The sequence below is a fragment of the Sphaerodactylus townsendi genome, linkage group LG12 (assembly GCF_021028975.2).
Source record: "Sphaerodactylus townsendi isolate TG3544 linkage group LG12, MPM_Stown_v2.3, whole genome shotgun sequence".
Classification (NCBI taxonomy): Eukaryota; Metazoa; Chordata; class Lepidosauria; order Squamata; family Sphaerodactylidae; genus Sphaerodactylus; species Sphaerodactylus townsendi.
This window is the reverse complement of record NC_059436.1, coordinates 20,532,233-20,552,114: the sequence shown is the minus strand read 5'-3', so window position 1 is coordinate 20,552,114 and position 19,882 is coordinate 20,532,233. Positions and strand designations below refer to the sequence as shown.

Genomic DNA, 19,882 nt, shown 5'->3' with positions numbered 1-19,882 from the left:
TAGCTGTCAGAGTGAGAGAGAGAAAGTGAGCAAGCTTGTTGCTGCCACTCCTAATCACCATTTCTGTTGACTCATAAGGCCAGGAAATGGTAGCAGCAAGCAGATGTATCCTCTATCAACTTTTGGGCACTTCTGGAACGAGGAAAAAGAGCAGTTCACAGCTGTGCAAAGCAAGAAGATGCTCCTGAGAACTCAACACCAAGCTGTGGAGTCTGAGCTCATGAAAGGCATATATGTGTGAGGCATATGGTTGCCAGACTCCAGGAAGGGTCTGGAGATCTTCTGGAATGATTCCTGGCTACTGGGATCAGTTCCCATGGAGGAAAGGGATGCTTTGGGAGATGGACTGTATGACTCATTCCTGCTAAGCTGCTTCCCCTCCCCAAATTCTACGCCCCGCAGGGTCCACTCCCAAATCTCCAGAAATTTCCCAATCCAGAATTGGCAATCATCATGAGGGTTGAGCTCAGGGAAGCGCAGCACCAACGAAGACTCTGGAGAGATTTTGCAAGAATCTGGAATTTGAGGGGTAGAGCTAAAGCAACATCTTGTGTATCTGGGGGATCAAATCTGACTGGTTAGGGGGAGAACCAGGCAGAAACTGGTAGTTTAATGGATTTTTTTTTTATGTCTAAGAAAATATATGCTTGATAAACAAGTGAAATACTGGCTGGTTGACATCCCTACAAAAGCACAGGGTGGGTAGAGCTTGAAAGACAATGCAGAAGAAAGAGGAAAAGGTAATTTCATGTTTACAGTACTTGTCATCAAGATGGATTCCAAAGGGCTTTCTAAACCTTTAGTTACTAACCCATTGCATAAAACATACGCCCCTTGATCGGCTCCATTTCCCGATTCGGAATATGGACACCATGTCAACATCAATTTCCATGGTACAATATAGGACAACGGGCGGGGGGGGGGGGGGGGGGGGCGGCAAATGGAAATTGCAGGAGTAATTTAGGGTAGCCGAAATCTAAAAACCAAACACGCCTTTGCTGAAAGATTAATGAGAAAAGATCAGAAGGATGATTATCACCCGGCATGTTCCAAGCTGGAGCAATGAAAAAGGGCCAGGTGGAGACAGAGCGGGGAGCAGTCGGGCAGGTAATGGAATGCACCAAAGAGGCCTGATTTATTAAAAGGGTGGGAGAAGTATGCTTGCTCATATATTAAATGGGTTTGCAAAAAGGCTGGAGGAAGCAATTCTTTTTACACAATGGCAAGGAGTAAATCAGGAGCAGACCCAAATGAAAGGGCAAGAGGATCTCTACGAACCGTGTTTTCAGGCCCTCATAAAGGAAGAAGCAAACATAGAGAAGCTGTTAATTCTGTCCCAACCTATAAGGAGCAGCAGTGGCGTAGGAGGTTAAGAGCTCGTGTATCTAATCTGGAGGAACCGGGTTTGATTCCCTAGCTCTGCCACCTGAGCTGTGGGGGCTTATCTGGGGAATTCAGATTAGCCTGGGCACTCCCACACACACCAGCTGGGTGACCTGGGGCTAGTCACAGCTTCTCGGAGCTCTCTCAGCCCCACCTACCTCACAGGGTGTTTGTTGTGAGGGGGGAAGGGCAAGGAGATTGTCAGCCCCTTTGAGTCTCCTGCAGGAGAGAAAGGGGAGATATAAATCCAAACTCTTCTTCTTCTTCTTTGCAGGGGGGGTGGAAACAGGATTTGGTTCTTCGTATTGCCAGAGCATTTCATATTTTTCCGGCATGGCCAAAGCACTCCTGTTTAAGGTCCAGGTTAACCTTCACAGTGCTGGAAGTTCCAAATTGTTACCAGGTTCCATGCCCACCTGGGTGCCCTCCATTGGTGGGTGAACATTAAGCTGTAGTTTATTAGCCCAAATGGTTGATATGACCCTGATCAGAAAGACACCACTGTGTGTGAGGATATAAGGAGCAAAGAAGAGAAATGCAATGGTGCATGCTCCTTGACTTCTACTAGTTCAGCAGTCATTGACTCTTCCCAAGGAACCCTGGGAAATGTAGTTCTGAGATACAGGGGTCAAGCATATCTAACAGAGTTCTCAGCAGACAATTCCATAGACTTTTAAAAAATAACAGATGATGAAGCAGCTTTGGATCCATTGAAAAAATATTTTGGGGGAAAATTCAATACCAGTTTGCCATAGAAAGTTAAATATATGAAATGATAGTTACAATGATCTGTAATTTTGAAAATCATACTAAATATCTTCTAAGTGCTTATATTGCCTTAACTATGATAACCTGTTGATTAGAAAATGTTGCTAAGATTTCAGATTAGAGTATACAGAATTAGTCGTACTGTATTTTGCTGTTTTTACATTTATCGTAATGTTATGTCATGTTATGTTACGTTAGAACCAATGGTGGCAAACCTATGGCACTCCAGATGTTCATGGACTACAATCAGCAGATGGGAATTGTAGTCCATGAACATCTGGAGTGCCATAGCTTCGCCACCACAGCTTTAGACGGATGGTGAAGTCAACCAGATAAAAGGACGACAAACAACGTTTTTTTTATTATTCCTGTTAAAGGAATAACTATATAACAAGGTTCTTGTGTAAGCATGATGTTATACATGTGTATGTTTTAATTTGTTTGAAATAAACTTGTTTTAATTTTTTTAAAAATAACAGGTGATGAGCATTAAGCTGGAACATTAGCAGTATACGTGAAGGGAAGATCTGCCAAGTCGCAGCCTACTTTCAGACATGATTTGCCGTCACCTGCCTCTGTATACCGATCCTGGACTTCTTTGGTGGTTCCCCCATCTAAGTATGAATCAGGGCCAACCCTGCTTAGCTTCTGAAATCTGACAAGACTAGACTAACAATATACATACCATAATAAAAACAGGGTCCATATATATATAGCTTGAGAACATCGTGTTTTAAGAAGAACACCGGGTGATTTCATGCAATTTGATACCTGATTGTGTGGAGATGAGTCAATTTGCAAAAAGGGTTGTACAGCTAGATAATGATTAGGTAGCAGCACCATCCCAGTATGCTCAGGGGCAAATAAAACATTCTAACCATCACAACACATGGATAGTAGTGTCAGGCCCACAGAAGGGAATCTGCGGCTTATGGTCCAGAGCAGGGGTAGGGAACCTGTGGCTCTCCAGATGTTCAGGAACTACAATTCCCATCAGCCTCTGTCAGCATGGCCAATTGGCCATGCTGGTAGGGGCTGGTGGGAATTGTAGTTCCTGAACATCTGGAGAGCCGCAGGTTCCCTACCCCTGGTCCAGAGGGAGCATTTCTGGCAGTCCCTCCCCACATCTGTGTGCCAGTAATTTTCAAAGGGCCAAGCCTGCAAAGTCCCAGGAGAAAAACTGGAGGTGCATGAAAGGATTAGACTGTGTTCTGAAGATCATGTCCATGAATGGCTTCTAGCCAGGGAACCTGGCAAGAAACCTCTGAATAGCAGCGATGAGATGCAACATCAGGAGAAGGAACATTTGGTCACCATGACCTGTTTGTAGGCCCTCAAGAGCAGTGGGTTGACCAGGGTGTCAGACAGGATGCTGACCTAGATGGTCCACCAGGTCTGTTCCAGCTGATCACCCCAGACCTTATATTTTAAAGGTTTGTACCGCACATTTAAAAAAATCTCTGGCCCCTTCCGCACATGCAAAATAATGCGTTTTCAAACCACTTTCACAACTGTTTGCAAGTGGATTTTGCCATTCCGCACAGCTTCAAAGAGCACTGAAAGCAGTTTGAAAGTGCATTATTCTGCATGTGTGGAATGAGCCTCTGTCTGAAGAGCTTATTTGGACATTCCTAACTCGCAGGAGCTTGCAGCTGCAAACAACAAAGTGCAGTTGCCAAAACTCCCCTCTAACACAACTGCTCGAATGCTTTTATTTATTCATTTCTTCTACCATGGAACTAAAAGTGATGAGCATTGAGGGGGGGTGGATCCCAGGTAGTCTCCCATCCAGGTACCAGGGTTGCCAGGTCCCTCCTATAGTGGGGGTTGGTGGGATAGGATTGCCAGCTTCTTGTTTGGAAATTCCTAAAGGAATTGGGGATGGAGCCTGGGGAGGATGGGGAACTCAGTGGGGCATAATGCCATAGAGCCCACCCTCCAAAGCACAGGTGTCAAACTTGCAGCCCTCCAGATGTTATGGACTGCAGTTCCCATCATCCCCTGCCAGCATGCTGGCAGGGGATGATGGGAACTGTAGTCCATAATGTCTGGAGGGCTGCAAGTTTGACACCTATGCTCCAAAGCAGGGGTCTTCAAACTATGGCCCTCCAGATGTTCATGGACTACAATTCCCATCAGCCCCTGCCAGCATGGCCAAGTGGCAGGGCTGATGGGAATTGTAGTCCATGAACATCTGGAGGGCCATAGTTTGAAGACCCCTGCTCCAAAGCATCCATTTTCCCCAGGGGAATTTATCTCCGTAGTCTGGAAATGAGCAATAAGTCTGGTCAGCCCAGGTCCCACCTGAACATCCCTCCCAAGCCCTGAGTAGACCCACTTGCCTTCAGCTCTGGTCTACTGTTCTTCCAATACTGGCCAGTGTGAATTAGGATTTTGCAGGTCCTGTGCCAAAGAGGATGTCAGATATTTGTCTACATGTTTTGTGGCGGTAAGAACAGGAACAAAATGCACAGGCTTGGCTTCTCTTTTGATGGCGCTACACAATGGGCAGTCCTCTCTGCACAACATCTCTCTGCCATACAGCTCTTTAGAGCACAAAAGTCACTTTCTGGTCAGCTGATGGCAGGGTTGCCAACTCTGGGTTTGCATTTCCTGAAGACAGAAGGGTGGGGTCTGGGGAAAGAGAGCTCAGCAAGGATCTGGTGCCCTATTGCCTGCTTCCAAAGCGGTCATTTCCTCCAGAGGAACTCATTTCTTTCAGCTGGAGATCCGCCGTCATTCCAGGAGAGTGTCAAGCAGCGCTCGAAGGTTCGCAACCCCAGCTGTTAGCATTCCTCACTTAAGAGGAAGTAACTGGGAACCCAATTAAAATTGTACTGTCCCGTTTTGCAGAGTGGTTTGTCAAGGCTTTTCTTGGGCAATGGTGTGACGAAAGCAGCTCTACAGCCTGTTTGAGCCCGAGGGGAGAATCCAGATTGGCCGGTGCAGAGCAGTTGCCATGTAATAACATTCTTGACTAGTATCTTGCACATGCAAGGTCTGTTGTATGCCAATTGCCAAATGGATAATAATATGGTGCAGCCTTCAGGGATTCTACCACCCCATAGTACTAGTGGGGTAGATCCCATGCAAAAAAGTTACATAATGGGATAAAGGTTAGGACATGCAAAAGACTGACACAAAGTTATGCATGTTTCATGTACAGGGTTTGTCAACAGCCTAGAGAGGAGGAGGAAGAAGAGGAGGAAAAGGAGGAGTTTGGATTTATATCCTACCTTTCTCTCCCACAAGAAAACTCAAGCTGGCTTACACACTCCTTCCCTTCCTCTTCCCACAACAGGCAGCTAGTGAGGTAGGTGGGGCTGAGATGGTTCTGAGAGAACTGTGACTGGCCCATGGTCACCCAGCAGGCATCATGTGAGGGAACAGAGAAACAAACCTAGTTCATCAGATTAGAGTTCGCCACTCATGAGGAGAAACCCGGTTCTCCAGATCAGAGTCCACCTGCTCTTAACCACCACACCACACTGACTCTCTATGTCTTTCCTCTTTATGAAGGCTTAATGTTTGGAAATGGGCAGTTTAAGCTTCTCTATGCACAGATGTAAATAACATCACCTTATAGATGTGGTGGAAAGTGCCATCAAGTCACATAGTGGGATTAAGGGACCTCATAGAGTTTTCAAGGCAAGAGATAAACAGTTTGCCATTGGCTTCCTCTGGGTAGCAACCCTGGACTTCCCATCCAATCATTAACCAAGGATGACCCTGCTGAACTTCTGAGATCTGAAGGGGTCAGGGTAGCTGGGGCCAACAAGGTCAAGGCAAGAGACATTCAGGTGTGGCTTGCCTCTGCATGGCAACTCTAGACTTCCTTGGTGGTCTCCCATCCCAGTACTAACTTGGAGCCCACTCTGCTTAGCTTTGGATGAGACTGGGCTATCCTGGACCATCTATGTTGGAGCATCTGCTTCATGACACACCATTAAGACTCTGTTAAAGCAGGACATTTTTCCTCCAGGATGTTAGCAGATATATGAATCACATGTTAGATAAGCATTCGGTCTGTCCAACACAGGTGCATGGACTTGCCCAGAGCTGCACCTAGGATTCTGAGGCCACAATTGATTTGGTTTCCTTAACCTGGAAGAAGAAGGCCTGTAGGACTGCCAACTATGGACTGGGAAATACCTAAATATTTTGAGGGGTAGAGCCTAGTAGGGCAGGGTTTGGGGAAGGAAGGTACAGTGCCACAAAATCTACCCCCCCCCCTCCAAAGCAGACATTCTCTCAAGGGAAATGAACTTCTGTCATCTGGAGATCACTTGTAATTCCCGATTCCCCTTGGATGTGGGCAACTGTTGGGGCAGAAACCCTTTCACATTGTCCGTGCCCAAGTAAACTGCTGATTTTGTCATCCCTTGGATCTGGGCCTAGTTTGTCAACCTCCTGGAAGTCTCCTGGAATACCCTAACCCAAAGTTGGCAACCTTAGGTCAGATATAATCTTGAATGCAAGTGGCTGCCCAGCATAGTTTCAGCATTCAACAGGGATTTTGGATTTTAGGTTTATATTGTTCTGTCTGATCTGGGTTTGGAAGAGTTAGACTTTGTGCCCATAAATGTCATTTTTACCCAATTTGGCTTCTTTATCAACCTGCCATGTACTGTCTTATACTGTAATCTCCTTTGGGGGCAAAAGCATTTAGAAAATGTGTTGTATATTAGTCTGAGCCCACAGGAAAGAATGGAATAGAAATCTAATAAAGCTAATCTTGATTTGACTCATGGAATGATCTGCCTGAATAGTTTTAGAGAGCTAGCGAGGTTACAAGTGAGCCAGAGTTTTAATTTATAAACCTCAAGATTGGAGAGGAGTGAATTGAGAGCCCAAGGTAACTGATGAACAGTGAGATGGGAGAGAGCAGCAAGCAGTTCCTGGCCAAAGTTCAGAAAAACGTCCGGGTATTCACTCCGCTTCATTCCAAGTGATGAATGTTAGAGTGTTGGCAAAACCCAACTGCTATGGTGAGCATGAAGTTCTGGAGATGAAAGGTGGTTGCATCACGGACTGTTATAATCAGATTAGGTTGTGCAAAGCAACAAGTTGACCACAATGGTGTAATATGTCCCAACAGGGCAACAGATTTTATCTTTTGGGAACTCCTCTCTCAAATGTGCTGGCATAGCTTTCAGCTCTGTTGTTTCAAAGCAGATTAATTCTGATAATTCATTAGAGATGACCTTCTTCCCTGTGTCCCATCATGGTCTCCCATGGACCCTGTAAAGAATATGTATCAGATCTGCCCCACATTAGAACTCTTAAGGCCCTGAGTGATCTGGGACCATCGTATCTACAGAACCACATCACCCCATATTGCCCACAGAGGATGCTCTGTTCCTTTGATAAAAATCTTCTGGTGGTCCCTGACCCAGGGACGTGCATTTGGCCTGACTAGAGCCAGGGCTTCATCTGCCCTGGCCCCAGCCTGGTGGAACTCTCTGTCAGCTGATACCAGGGTCCTGTGGGACCTTAGAAGAAGAAGTTGGATTTATACCCCACCTTTCTCTCCTGTAGGGAGATTCAAGGTGGCTTACAAACTCCTTTCCCTTCCTCTCCCCACAACAGACACCTTGTGAGGTTGGTGGGGCTGAGAGAGTTCCGAAGAACTGTGACTAGTCACTCAGCAGGAATGTAGGAGTGTGGAAACATATCTGGTTCACCAGAGTTCCGAAGAACTGTGACTAGTCACTCAGCAGGAATGTAGGAGTGTGGAAATATATCTGGTTCACCAGATAAGTCTCCGTCACTCAATGGAGGAGTGGGGAATCAAACCCGGTTCTCCAGATTAGAATCCGCCTGCTCTGAAACACTACACCATGCTGGTTTAAACAGTTACACAAGGCAAGAGATGAACAGAGGAGGTATGCTATTGTCTTCCACATAGCGAAACTGGTATTCCTTGGTGGTCTCCCTTCCAAGGATTAAACAGGGCCGACCCTGCTTACCTTGTGAGATCTGACAAGATAAGCTTGCCTGAGCCATCTAGGTCCAGTTCTATTGAAAAGACCAGCAAGCAGGTAGTGTGAAAGACGCTGTAGAGTTGCTACCAGTCTGAGTAGACAATACTGACTTTGATAAACCGAGGGTCTCATCCAGTAGAAGGCTGCTTCATGTGTCCATATGGCTGTTGTCCACTTCTCCAAGCTCTGGCCCCACCTGCAGTATAATGCACTTTCAATCCACTTTCAATGCACTTTGCAGTCCGATTTTACTGTGCGGAATAGCAAAATCCACTTGCAAACAATTGTGAAAGTGGATTGAAAGTGCCCTCTGTGTGGAATAGCATAAGTAAAAACACACCAGTAGAGAAAGTAACTCCTATGTTCTTACCTATCTGTCAATTATTGACACTGCTGTGCACCGCCCAGAGCCCCTTGGGGATGGGGCGGTCTATAAATTTAAATAATAAATAAATAATAAATAAATAAATTATATTCACATCATAACAGATTGTTGCCTACACAGAGACTCTACTCAGACTGGGAGTACAGAAAATATCTGAATTTTGAAAAATAACTCCTAACTTCTGAAAGTGTGAAAAATGGTTACTCAAGCATTTGTTCTCCGAAGAGTTATCGCCAGCCAGGTGCTATAAGAAAGCTTCCACAGCAAGATGCTATAAAAATAATAACACCTGGTTGATGCTATCTCCACCTACTTGTCTACTATGTCTCAATCCCGCCCTCAGTCCAAGTTGCTCAGAGCAGCAATTTGTCCAAGTTTCTGGCTTAAACAAATAAGCAAAGCCACTTTCATATATTCGGAGAGGGGTTGTGGCTTAGTGGTAGCGTATCTGCTTAGAAGGCAGAAGGCCACAGGGTCAATCTCTTACATCTCCAGGTAAGGATCAGGAAGAAGCAGGTGATGTAATAGACCAAAACCTGAAATCCTGGAGAGGTGCTGCCAATTTGAGTACACAATGGTTTGGTTCAATTTCAGGCAGCTGTGTGAGTTCCTGTGTGTTCACCACGTTCTACAGGTGTGTTTGTTCACATTTCTTCCTGCCTAGACTTTCCTCCCTTCTCTTTATTTATTACAGTACTAATAGACTGCTTTTTATTTATTTTTATTTTTTTTTAATCTGGCATGATTTTCTAGGAGTTGCCTTGGACAGAAAATAAAAATAAAGGCTATTCATTGCCATTTTCCGCAGTCCTTTGCTGCCTTTTTTTCTGACTAGGGGTTCTTCCCAGAGAGATGCCAACCAATCAGGGACGGTGTAATAAAGGTGATGAGGTCACAATGCTACATGGCCAATTAGATTTGTCTGGTTGCAGGAGGGCAGCCATGTTGGTTTGCAACAGAAGAGTTTGATTTGCACCCAGTAGCACTGTAGAAATTTTGGGGGGTGTATGAGCTTTCAAAATCAAAGGTCCCGTCACCTTTGGCTGTCTAGTCTTGTTGGTCTTTAAGGTGGTAGCAGACACTTGAAATGAGCTCTTCTACTGCAGTTCAACATGGCTGCCTTTCGAAGCTATGCTCTATTTCACATAAAGCCATTAGTTCGGTCACTGGCAGTGCAGCGATTGAAAAAATTGTATGCTTCCGCATTAGAATATAGTCCCCAACGAATAGGAGAATTATCCTTTTTTATGCGCTGCCTTCATCAAAACCATTATTTTGTGCATTATTGAACATGGTATTTTGGTGCAAAAACATTCATGCCAAAATGTGTCTTTACTTTCAAAGAGATGGGGGAAACAGGGCTAGGTAGGCACTAGGACCCAGAAAAAGATTTTACAACAAAGAAGGTCAGGATTGCTTCTTTCTGTGGTGGAGGAATACACAATCTACTAATCTTTAGATGCAACCGCGTAAATCTGCTTGTGAGGAAAGTCAGACTGATTTTTCTTGGTCTCCTGTGGCTGTTTCTTTCCTCTTGGCTCATTTTCTTCAAGGCAGTGCCCATCTGGAAAGTTGCAAGAGCTCAGGCCAAGACAGATATTGTGTTTTTTTCAGTCTTGGAAGCCAAGAGCCACACTCAAAGGCATGCTTGGGAAGAGAACTCATAATCTGTAATGGGAGACTTCTAGGCAACTGGATGCTTGCATGGGGGGGAGGCGTTGTCCCCCTACAGATAAAAATTCTTTCCCCCACAAGGGAGAAGTCCCTGTGCAACATACACCCTTGAAGTCTTGCTTGTACACCACGAGGAAACCTGTTACAAACGCACAGCTCTCCAGGGTCCCTTAGGGAACTCTGAAGGGCCCTCGACAATGCAACGCTTTTCAAAAGCTGGCTCTGTTCCTGGAACAGGTTTCATCCGCAAACCACTTTGTGTAAATTAGGAAGATCCCATTCCAGGCGCTGACAGTTGTGAGGTACTTCATTAAACCTCACAAAAGAGTGTTAAACAAAAAAAGGGGGGGAAAGAAAAGATGAGGAAAATCAAAGCGCTCATCTCGTCAGATGAGATTTGACAGATGAGGGCCGGACGTGCAGCTTTTTTTGCGATTTACAGGCCTGAAGTTGTCAGACATTTCTGGTGCTTTATCATTTGAAGGGAAAGGAGGAGGGGGGAGCCTCCCAAACGGGTTGCTGGAAACAGGATTCCTGTTTTTTAGAAGCGTGTGTGCCATTTCCCTGAAGCCTCTGCAGAATTCTCTTTGTGAAAATCTCATTTTTGCCCTGTGTTTACTGAGAGAAAGCCAGCTCGAATGCTCTGTGCGGGTGAAAGAGAACTTCCAACCTGTAATCATTAATTTTGCAGAGATTTCGCATTAGATTTTAATGGAGGGGAGAGAGTGGCGTTGTCTCTTTAAATGCGTGGATCTGAAGGCAAATTGGAGAGCCATCTTAAAACAGGTCCGGTCGAAACCTTGCCCTGATGTTGGTAGTCCAAGCTAATGCCAGAAGATCTCAGAAGCTAAACACAGCAACAGATCTTGGAAGCAAAGCATGGTTAGCACCACCAAGGAAGTCCAGGGTCACTTTGCAGAGGCAGGCAATGGCAAACCACCTCTGAACGTGTCTTGCCTTAAATACCCTATGGGGGCGCCATAGTCAGCTGCAACATGGTGTAGTGATTAAGAGCAGGAGGATTTTAATCTGGAGAACCAGGTTTGATTCCCCACTCTCCCACATGAGCAGCGGACTCTTGTCTGGTGAACCAAATTTGTCCCCCCACTCCTACATTCCTGCTGGGTGACCTTGGGCTAGTCCCAGTTCTCTCAGAAGTCTCTGAGCCCCACCTGCCTCACAAGGTGCCTGTTGTGGGGAGATGAAGGGAAAGGAGCTAGTAAGCCACATTGAGTCTCCTTACAGGACAGAAAGGTGGGTTATAAATCCAGTTTTAAAAAACTTGATGACAATTCCCACCACTTTCTGACAGAACCATATTCCATTTAAGGTTTCAGCTTTGTCTTAGGAAATTCCTGGAGATTTGGGGATAGAGCCTAGGCAGAGGGAGGGAGAGACCTCAGCACAGAATCCACCCTCCAAAGCAGCCAATTTGCTCTAGAGGAATTAGTCTCAGTTGTCCAGAGATCAGTTGTCATCCCAGGAGAACTCCAGGCTCCACCTGGAGGCTGGCAATACTGTGTGGTTTCCTCCTAGGAAAGTCTTTTTAGGATTGCACTGTTGTAGAGGAAGTTGGGAGAAGCAAGTCAAAGGAAAGGAGGGGGAATGACCCAGAAGAAGAGATGGACGCTGAGAAGTTTACATGATGCCTGCCAAGGTCGTCTTTGCCATTCAAACAAAAAGATAATGGCTGAAAATTCAGACCGTCCTGCCACGATCCGACCCACCGGGCTACATTTTGGAAGGCAGTAAATCTTGAGAGGTTTTGCTTCTCTGTTAGAGGTACAGAAGTAAACGGCAGGTGCAGAGTTCGAAACTCCCATGATATTATCATAAATCTTGAGATGGGGTAATATTTCCAGCTTCATTTTTTTTCCATAGTGATAGACTTAAAGGTGATAAAAGTAACTTTCCATCTGTCCCCCTGTAAGGTTTGGGAAGGTGGGGTATTTCCTCATTTTTAATTTCTGCTGCCTGATTTTGTGTCATCACCACCTTCACTGCCAAGTTATAAAGATTTACATCCATTCCCTAGTAAGGCTTGGGTGCCGCTAGAGATTTCCCAGCTCCTGGTAGTTTTCTTGCCAGTATGGAATTGTACAACCCCCTCCCCCCTACAAAAAAAATGGAACTTATTCCATATTACTTTTAGTTTGGAATAAGTTTTAGTGTTACTCTATTTTAAAAATTCCTCAAGTCAATCTCCGGATTCTTCAAAAGAAATCATGATTTATTTATTATTTTTCTAACTAGCTGGTTTTAAAAATGATAAAGCTGTGCATTTATGTATACCTATGTGTACATACTGTGTTTCCCCGAATATAAGACAGTGTCTTATATTAATTTTTGCTCCCAAAGATGCCCTATGTCTTATTTTCAGGGGATGTCTTATTTTTCTGTGTTCTGTTCGTCGGACATGCTTCCAAACAAAAACTTTGCTATGTCTTACTTTCGGGGAATGCCTTATATTTCACACTTCAGCAAAACCGCTACGATGTCTTATTTTTAGGGGATGTCTTATATTCGAGGAAACAGGGTAGTTAGAGCTTGTAGGCCTACAAATACAGTTCTCAACCTGCAGGTGGGGTCTGGAGAACTCCCAGAATCACCACTGACCTCCAGACTACATAGATCAGTTTCCATGGAGAAAATGGCAGCTTTGGAGGGTGGATCCCATGGCATTGTACCCCACTGGGATCCCTTTCTCCCCCAAACCCTGCCCTGCCTCAAATCTCCATGAACTTCTCGAATGGCAGATCCTGCATCTGTCTCTCACAGGCACCAACTCATGTAAATTCTCCTGCCAAGTCAATATCAGCCAGCCTCACATTAATTTCAAGTGAGCAGTGATCAAAAGCAAATTCCAATCTATATCCACATCAGAATTTCAGAAACAGGTCAATGGATTCCCAGTCTCTTTCAACTGCCTTCAAGTCACAGCACGCCTTCTCAATCACAGCCTGCGCCACACGAGCTTTCCAAGCAGAAACTGAGAAGGCCTCCAGATAAAAAACAAGTCACCGGCTAACGCCATGCAAGGAGCACGGAATTAAAAAGGAAAGGCCTGCTGCTGGATTCTCCAGGATTTATTTCACTCAAGAGGACTTTAAGCAGCTTACAACAGTTAGGCATAAACAGAATCCATTTAAAACCATAACATGGGGGGCGGGGATCATTAAGTATAAAGCAAATTAAAATTAACAAAAAGTAGTAATGAAACTGCATTTTTTCCCCAACCTGACCTTGGCGCAAGGAACAAAATCAGTTGTCAAAAGCCCTCTGGAATCAGCCTGCTTTGGAAGAAAGCAAGAAAAGACTTGTGGGAACAATGGAAAAGACCCTGTTGCAAGTATCCACTGCCATGAATGCCGGCTCCTGCAAACGGGCCCAGGTAAATTTCTATGGGTGGGTGCAGTCCTTAAGATCCAAGCCATTTAGGGCTTTAAAGGGTGGCCTCAATTTTCATTTTGTTGTTGTTGTTACATTTCTGCCAGGTACATGTACATGTAAATGCCATTGTTCCATCTGACTTATGACAACCCCAGCCAGGGTCTTTCAAGGCAAGCAGAGGTGGCTCACCATTGCCTTCTTCTTCAGAGCCTTCTTTGGTGGTCTCCCATCCAAGAACCAACCCTGCTTAGCTTCCAAGACTTGATGAAAGCGGGCAATACAATGTCGCCTTACCTCCCTTCCCTTGCATTCAGAGAAACCACATGGGGTCCTAACTGTCGCTCAGCTTGAACTGATAACCAAAGGTCAAAGGTGAACAAGAGCTCCATTCTGATTCTGTTCTCTCCTGAAGGATTTGAGACATTTGGCCTCAACTGCCTGTGACTCCATTGTATCCTGGAGGTCCACATCTGCCTTCACCTCATTCTTTGTCGCCTAGCAACTCTTTCATGCTTGCCTACAGATGACATGAAGATCACTCAGCTCACTCACATCATGAGATGAGGGCAGCCACCCCATTCTAAACTGTGAAGTCTTTTAAAGGATCTTAACCCAGGAAGACAAGCAGATACTCTCTGCCTTCCCCAAAGTGTCACCTACTGATCATTCCATCATGGAAGGTGCCCAGCCTTTCTGGGCAGCTGTGCTAGAGCGTGATCAGCCTAGGGGTTACTCCAGCATTAGAGAAGGCAAAGCAGATTAGGTGATGGACTATCTAGATGAGACCAATGCTCTGGAGCTATTACCGCTGGCGTCAACCTGCCAAGATTGGGAGGCATCACATAAATTAAGCTTCTGAAGAAGCAGGTGGGATGAAGAAGCCTCCATGAGTCATGCAACAGGACATTTATTTTTGCATGCCCGCAGGGCCCTCTTCAGACGCCGGCCCCCCAAGTTTCCATCTGGGTTTCTCGGAGGTTCTGTTTTCATGTTGTTTTGATCGCACTGAGAGCCATCCCAGACTCTGGCTCAGCCCAGTGTGAGCAGCAAACATTGGGATGGGTGTAATGCAGCAGCCAATACTGAGCTGCCTCTACAAAAACAGACTATAACCCAGCTACAATTAAAGCAAAAGTGTACAATTTCTAGACAAAAAGAAAAAACGCAACAAGTATGCAACAGTACAAAATCCACATCATACAGACAAATCTATTCCTATAGTTCATGCAGTGAAGTGCCCTTTTTACAGTTCTGTTCATGTGCTAGTGAACATCTAGCATAGCAGTATCCAATTCAGAATCCGCCCTGGGACACAGTATCAAAGACCCGTTGCAGTGTTCTCAGGAGGAGTAACATCAGAAGCTTTCTGGCACAAAGTATAAAAAAGAAGCTCACGGGTCACTTAACATACTGAGCTGCCCACATCAGAGCTGTCTCCTGTTCCGATCCCTTCCCTGCCACAAACTCTCTACGTGGCCTTTGGCAAATGGCTGCTTCTCAGTCTCATTAGCCTGCAATCTGGGAATCATAAAACAGGTTCGCCTAATTGCTAGGGTTGCAGAGCTCCTGGAAATCTCTGGGAATCACAACCGATCTCCAGACTACAGAAATCATCCATTCCCCTGGGGAAACTGGATATTTTGGAGGGCAGACTCTGAGGTCCCCCTCCCCTCAAATCTCCAGGCAGGATTTGTGGTTGTCAGGATTACAAGAAGAGAACATGCATGAAGTTCTTATGAACCTCTTATTTGTGCACAACTTGGTTACTGTCTTTTGAATCTCCCACCCTTCTTTCTTTTAACTGGCCTGTTCCGTGCATGGCCTCCAGTAGAGAGCCCCATGTGTGTGCCTTTGTGGCATCTGTCTTTCTCTCTCACTCTTCTGAGATGCATGTGGCCCTTTTGGAGGAAAAGAAAGATTTCGAATTCCTTCTGTGACTAAATAAGCATACACTTCCAAGTTGTTATTGAGAACACACATGGCTTAAAACAAACCAAGGGTAGGGGTAGCAAAGACCCTCCAATAGCCCTGCTTTCTCTTTAACACCCAGTTTTGTAAATATCACCACTAAGCAATGCTGGCGCCTTCTCCGTACTCTCTGGCTTTCTCCTTTGAGATATCCATCGTATTTTACCTGTCGAACGCTCAAATGCTAGCTCTTGTGCTCCCACAGCTGCTTCATTCCACCAAGAACATTTTTCCACGACATCTCATAAAGAACAGTGCATGTCTCATCTTCCATCCTCTCTTTCCACACAGCCCAGCAAGCACTATTTTCCTGCTCTTTCACACGCAAGTAGTCCAATAACTCGGCAAACGTTCCCAAACCACATTGATATCTCACATTCCAAACTGCTCTGTCTCAGAAATAACACAAAAGCCAATAAACACTATTGTCTATAAGTACCTCAAGGAAAGCAAACACTGAAAATATGGTGTAGTGCAGTGGTTAAAGCATCAAACTAAAATCTGGGAGACTCAAATCTCTGGCTCATTCCGCACACGCAGAATAATGCACTTTCAAACTGCTTTCAGTGCTCTTTGAAGCTGTGTGGAATAGCAAAATCCACTTGCGAACAGTTGTGAAAGTGGTTTGAAAACGCATTATTTTGCGTGTGCGGAAGTGGCCTCTGCTATGGAAGCTCTGGCTACCCTTTGCCAGTCAGACACAGCCTAGCCGACTTCACAAGTTTGTGCTCAGAGGACAATGGAGGGGAGGAGAACTACATAAGCGAATTCGGCTCTCCGCTGGGGAGAAAGGCAGGGGGCAAGCCAGGTAAATAAATTTAAAATGTGCATTCTTCTTGTGCCTCTGATTTAAAAAGTGAGGGACCCCTGACTGGCTTTCTTTCTGATTACTGCAAGTTAGTTCACCCACGCACGTTTATCACACGGCTAGCGGAGGATCAAGTGAATGAGCCATCACAGATCCTCTGCCAGAGACAGAACTTTAATAAAACAGCTAACAAAGTGTTCTTAACGTATACTCCATTTTGACTTCCAATTGCAAGTAATTAAGTGGTGGAAAGCCAAATGACAGATCCATGTGCATTCGGGGACCGATCGTTTTCATCCTTTGTTTACTGGCAGCTCTGTCACAAAGTGAGGTATCCAGACTCTAGCTACAACTTCTGGAAATAGGGCAACATGTAAAGAGGCATCATTCTGTACAAAGCACTAAGGTTAAGTCATACATGCAGAAGGAACACATTACCTCTTTGCCAGATTTCTCAATCTCCACCGTCACTGTGGTGTGGTTCTTATGCTCCTGGAACATGCAGAGGTAACAGATGCAGACCTGGTCGGTCTGGCAGAAGAGCTCCATAGTCTTGCCGTGGATGGGGCATTTCCTGGCTTCAAAGTCCCTGATGGGATCCAGCAGCTGGTGGTCTCGGAACGCGGCCCCTTCTAAGTGGGGCTTCAGGTGGAGCTCGCAGAAGCTCGCTTGGCACACCAGGCAAGACTTCACAGCCTTCTGCTTGTTGTCAATACAGGAATCGCAAAGGACCTCTTCCAGATTCACCCGGGGCCTTGAACTGGACACTCTGGTGGCCCTACTGAAGTTGGCCCTCTTTGTTTCTCCTGGTTCTGTAAGAGAGATGGAGATAGTGGGCTTCCTTAGATCCGCAATCTGTCCACTGGCAAAGAACTGTTTTTTGCCATCCCCTTCGCTGGCAAAGGGTTTCTTCGTTTCTACTGTAAACATGGGCTTTCTCAGATCCCCCCTCTCCGGGAAGGAAATTTGGGGCCTTCTAACTTCTCCTAGCTGCACAGTGGGGAAAGCTGGTTTCTTGGCCTCCCCAGAATCCACACTGAAGTAGGTCGACTTCTTCTCATCAGCTGATTCAACAAACTGGATGATGGGTCTCTTCCACTCACCCCCAGAGTAAATAGAATTTTTGACCTGACCTGTCTCCACCGACGGGCTGGTGGAGTTGTTCTTGCTGCCATCTTTCTCACCTTTGGTTGGACTGTTGGACTTCTTCACTTCCTCAGCTTCTTTCTTAGGGGAGACTGAGGTCTTTGCGTCCTCTTGCTTCCCTGCAGTCCCGTTGGTGCGCACGGTCTCCATTGTGCAGATCTGTCTCCACGGCTTGTTCTGGCTTTCTGCCCACCCAGCCTAGCTCCCCGCAAGAAGGGGTTGGATTTGGGCCTACTTAGTTAGCTCTCTTCTCAGAAGCAAGCAACTTTGCTGGCTGTTGCCCAGGTGAGAAATGCAAGAGAACACAGGAAAAGCTTTGCACTGAATTACTACCACCGGAAGGAGCGAGGGATAAGGTGAGAGTACCTGAGAATGAGCAGAGCCAGAGTTTGAGAGAGGTTAGGAGATGTTACAAAAGGCATCAAGGGATCCAGGTGTATAACTCATTATACAAAGTAGTCCACACCCAGAAACATTCTTGTCTAACCAGGTTTGGGAATGAAGGGCTGTTTGTGTGTCATTTTTTCCCCCAAAACTAATTTTTATTAGGAGTCAAGCAACCAGTTCTGCCACTGATTTTGAAATTAGCTGTCCGTCGACAGTGAGAGAGGAGTGTCCTTTTGCCGGAGAATAGATAGTTTAGTTAGAAAGTGTAAGGTACACAAAGCAGGTTTTAACAAGTGGGTCGCAGGCGCATGCACACTGGGCTTGCCAATTAAAAGAATGCAAAGATTGAGAAAGAACATCCAGCCCTCGCACGCTTGGGACCTGAGGTAAGAGTTTTCAGCTCAGGGAATGCTGACGCCCAACATCGAAGGTATTTCAGCTCTCAATGAGGACTAGAAACTGAAAACAGTGGCTGGTGAAAATCTTTAGCTTTTCAGAGTCCTTTTTGATATTAAGAAGAAGAAGAAGAGTTTGGATTTATATCCCCCCTTTCTCTCCTGCAGGAGACTCAAAGGGGCTTACAATCTCCTTGCCCTTCCCCCCTCACAACAAACACCCTGTGAGGTGGATGGGGCTGAGAGAGCTCTGAGAAGCTGTGACTAGCCCAAGGTCACCCAGCTGGCGTGTGTGGGAGTGCACAGGCTAATCTGAATTCCCCAGATAAGCCTCCACAGCTCAGGCGGCAGAGCGGGGAATCAAACCCGGTTCCTCCAGATTAGATACACGAGCTCTTAACCTCCTACGTCACTGCTGCTCCTCTGAAGTCCTCTACCTTAAATCCCACCTTGTTTGTCTAAAGGAGGATAATGCTGGCCCGTTCCACACAGCACACAAAAGTCATCTGAGGGAATGTCTTAAAAAGAGTTGACTTCTTTTTACTCTGCACACCCAAAATAAGACATCCTGGGGACATCTTTTAAATGGGGGGGGGGGGTATTCATGTCTTCTGATATCTTGTATATCTTGAGGAAAACTACATATTGCCAGGATCAACAGGATGAGCTGAGTACAACAGTATACTTTTTGGGCTGAAAAGGTGCCTAGGATCGGAACCAGCAGAGCAAACATCCTGGGGCAACCTTCATTAAATAGAGGCAGGGAGAATATTTTCACCAGCCCACAAAATGTCAGCACAAGCTGAGGAGAAAACCGACCAGAGAATTTAATGGTCGGGTGAGAAACATCAGATGCCTCCTGAGTTCCTGAACTCCACACAGACATGTTGCAGACAACTTGAAGGAAAAAAATGTCCCCCTTCTAGCATCTTCAAAATAAGATGGCTTGGGTTGAAATAAGGCTTCCTGAGGATGTCTTGAGGGGAAAGCTGTATGGAGTTTCTTCCCAAGACACCTTTTTTGAATATCCCCAGGATGTCTTATTTGTGCTGTGCAGAACGAACCATTGCTACTTACTTAACTATTTTGAGTGTTCCCAGAAAGAGTTGCTCACTCAGGGGCCCTTTCCCCACTTACCTTTGTCCGAGGGTTGCTGCGCACAATTCCCAGTGTGCGCAATTCCTGGTGTGTGCCCCGGCTTCCCCATGACCCCGCGCTCTGCGTGGGGTCATCAAAAGGAGCCATTTCAAAAGGCGCCAGGAATTGTGCACGCTGAGGGGGCATGAGAGAGGTAGAGTCGGGGCGGCTGCGTTCTCACCGCCCCTGAAGTGGGGAGTGCAGCTGGACCCCGCACTACTTGAGGAGAGTAGCACGGGGCTTAAGGTAAGTGGGGAAAGGGCCTGAGTTGAGAAGTCCTTGGAGATTTGGGCGCAAAGCCTCAGAAAAGCCAGGTTTGGGAAGGGGAGGGAGCTCAGTGGGGTATAACTTCCATAGAATCCACCCTCCAAAGCTGCCATTTTTCTCCAGGGGAAACTGATGTCCATCATCTGGAGATCAATTGTAATTCCTAAAGAATTCCAGGTTCCTCCTGTAG

At 45.9% G+C, this 19,882-nt stretch overlaps 1 protein-coding gene across 3 annotated transcripts in view; it reads right to left on the bottom strand.

The window, feature by feature from the left end:
* Positions 1-17,878, bottom strand: part of TRIM29 (tripartite motif containing 29) — a 52,191-nt gene extending 34,313 nt beyond the window's left edge. For 2 of the 3 annotated variants that reach the window (XM_048513207.1, XM_048513208.1), the window contains exon 1: positions 16,799-17,878. In XM_048513207.1, the coding sequence (XP_048369164.1) occupies positions 16,799-17,656 (858 nt within the window). In that variant the 5' untranslated portion in view covers positions 17,657-17,878. The remainder of the gene's footprint in view (positions 1-16,798) is intronic. The other variant, XM_048513209.1, reaches the window with a different exon arrangement.
* Positions 17,879-19,882: the final 2,004 nt, after the last annotated feature.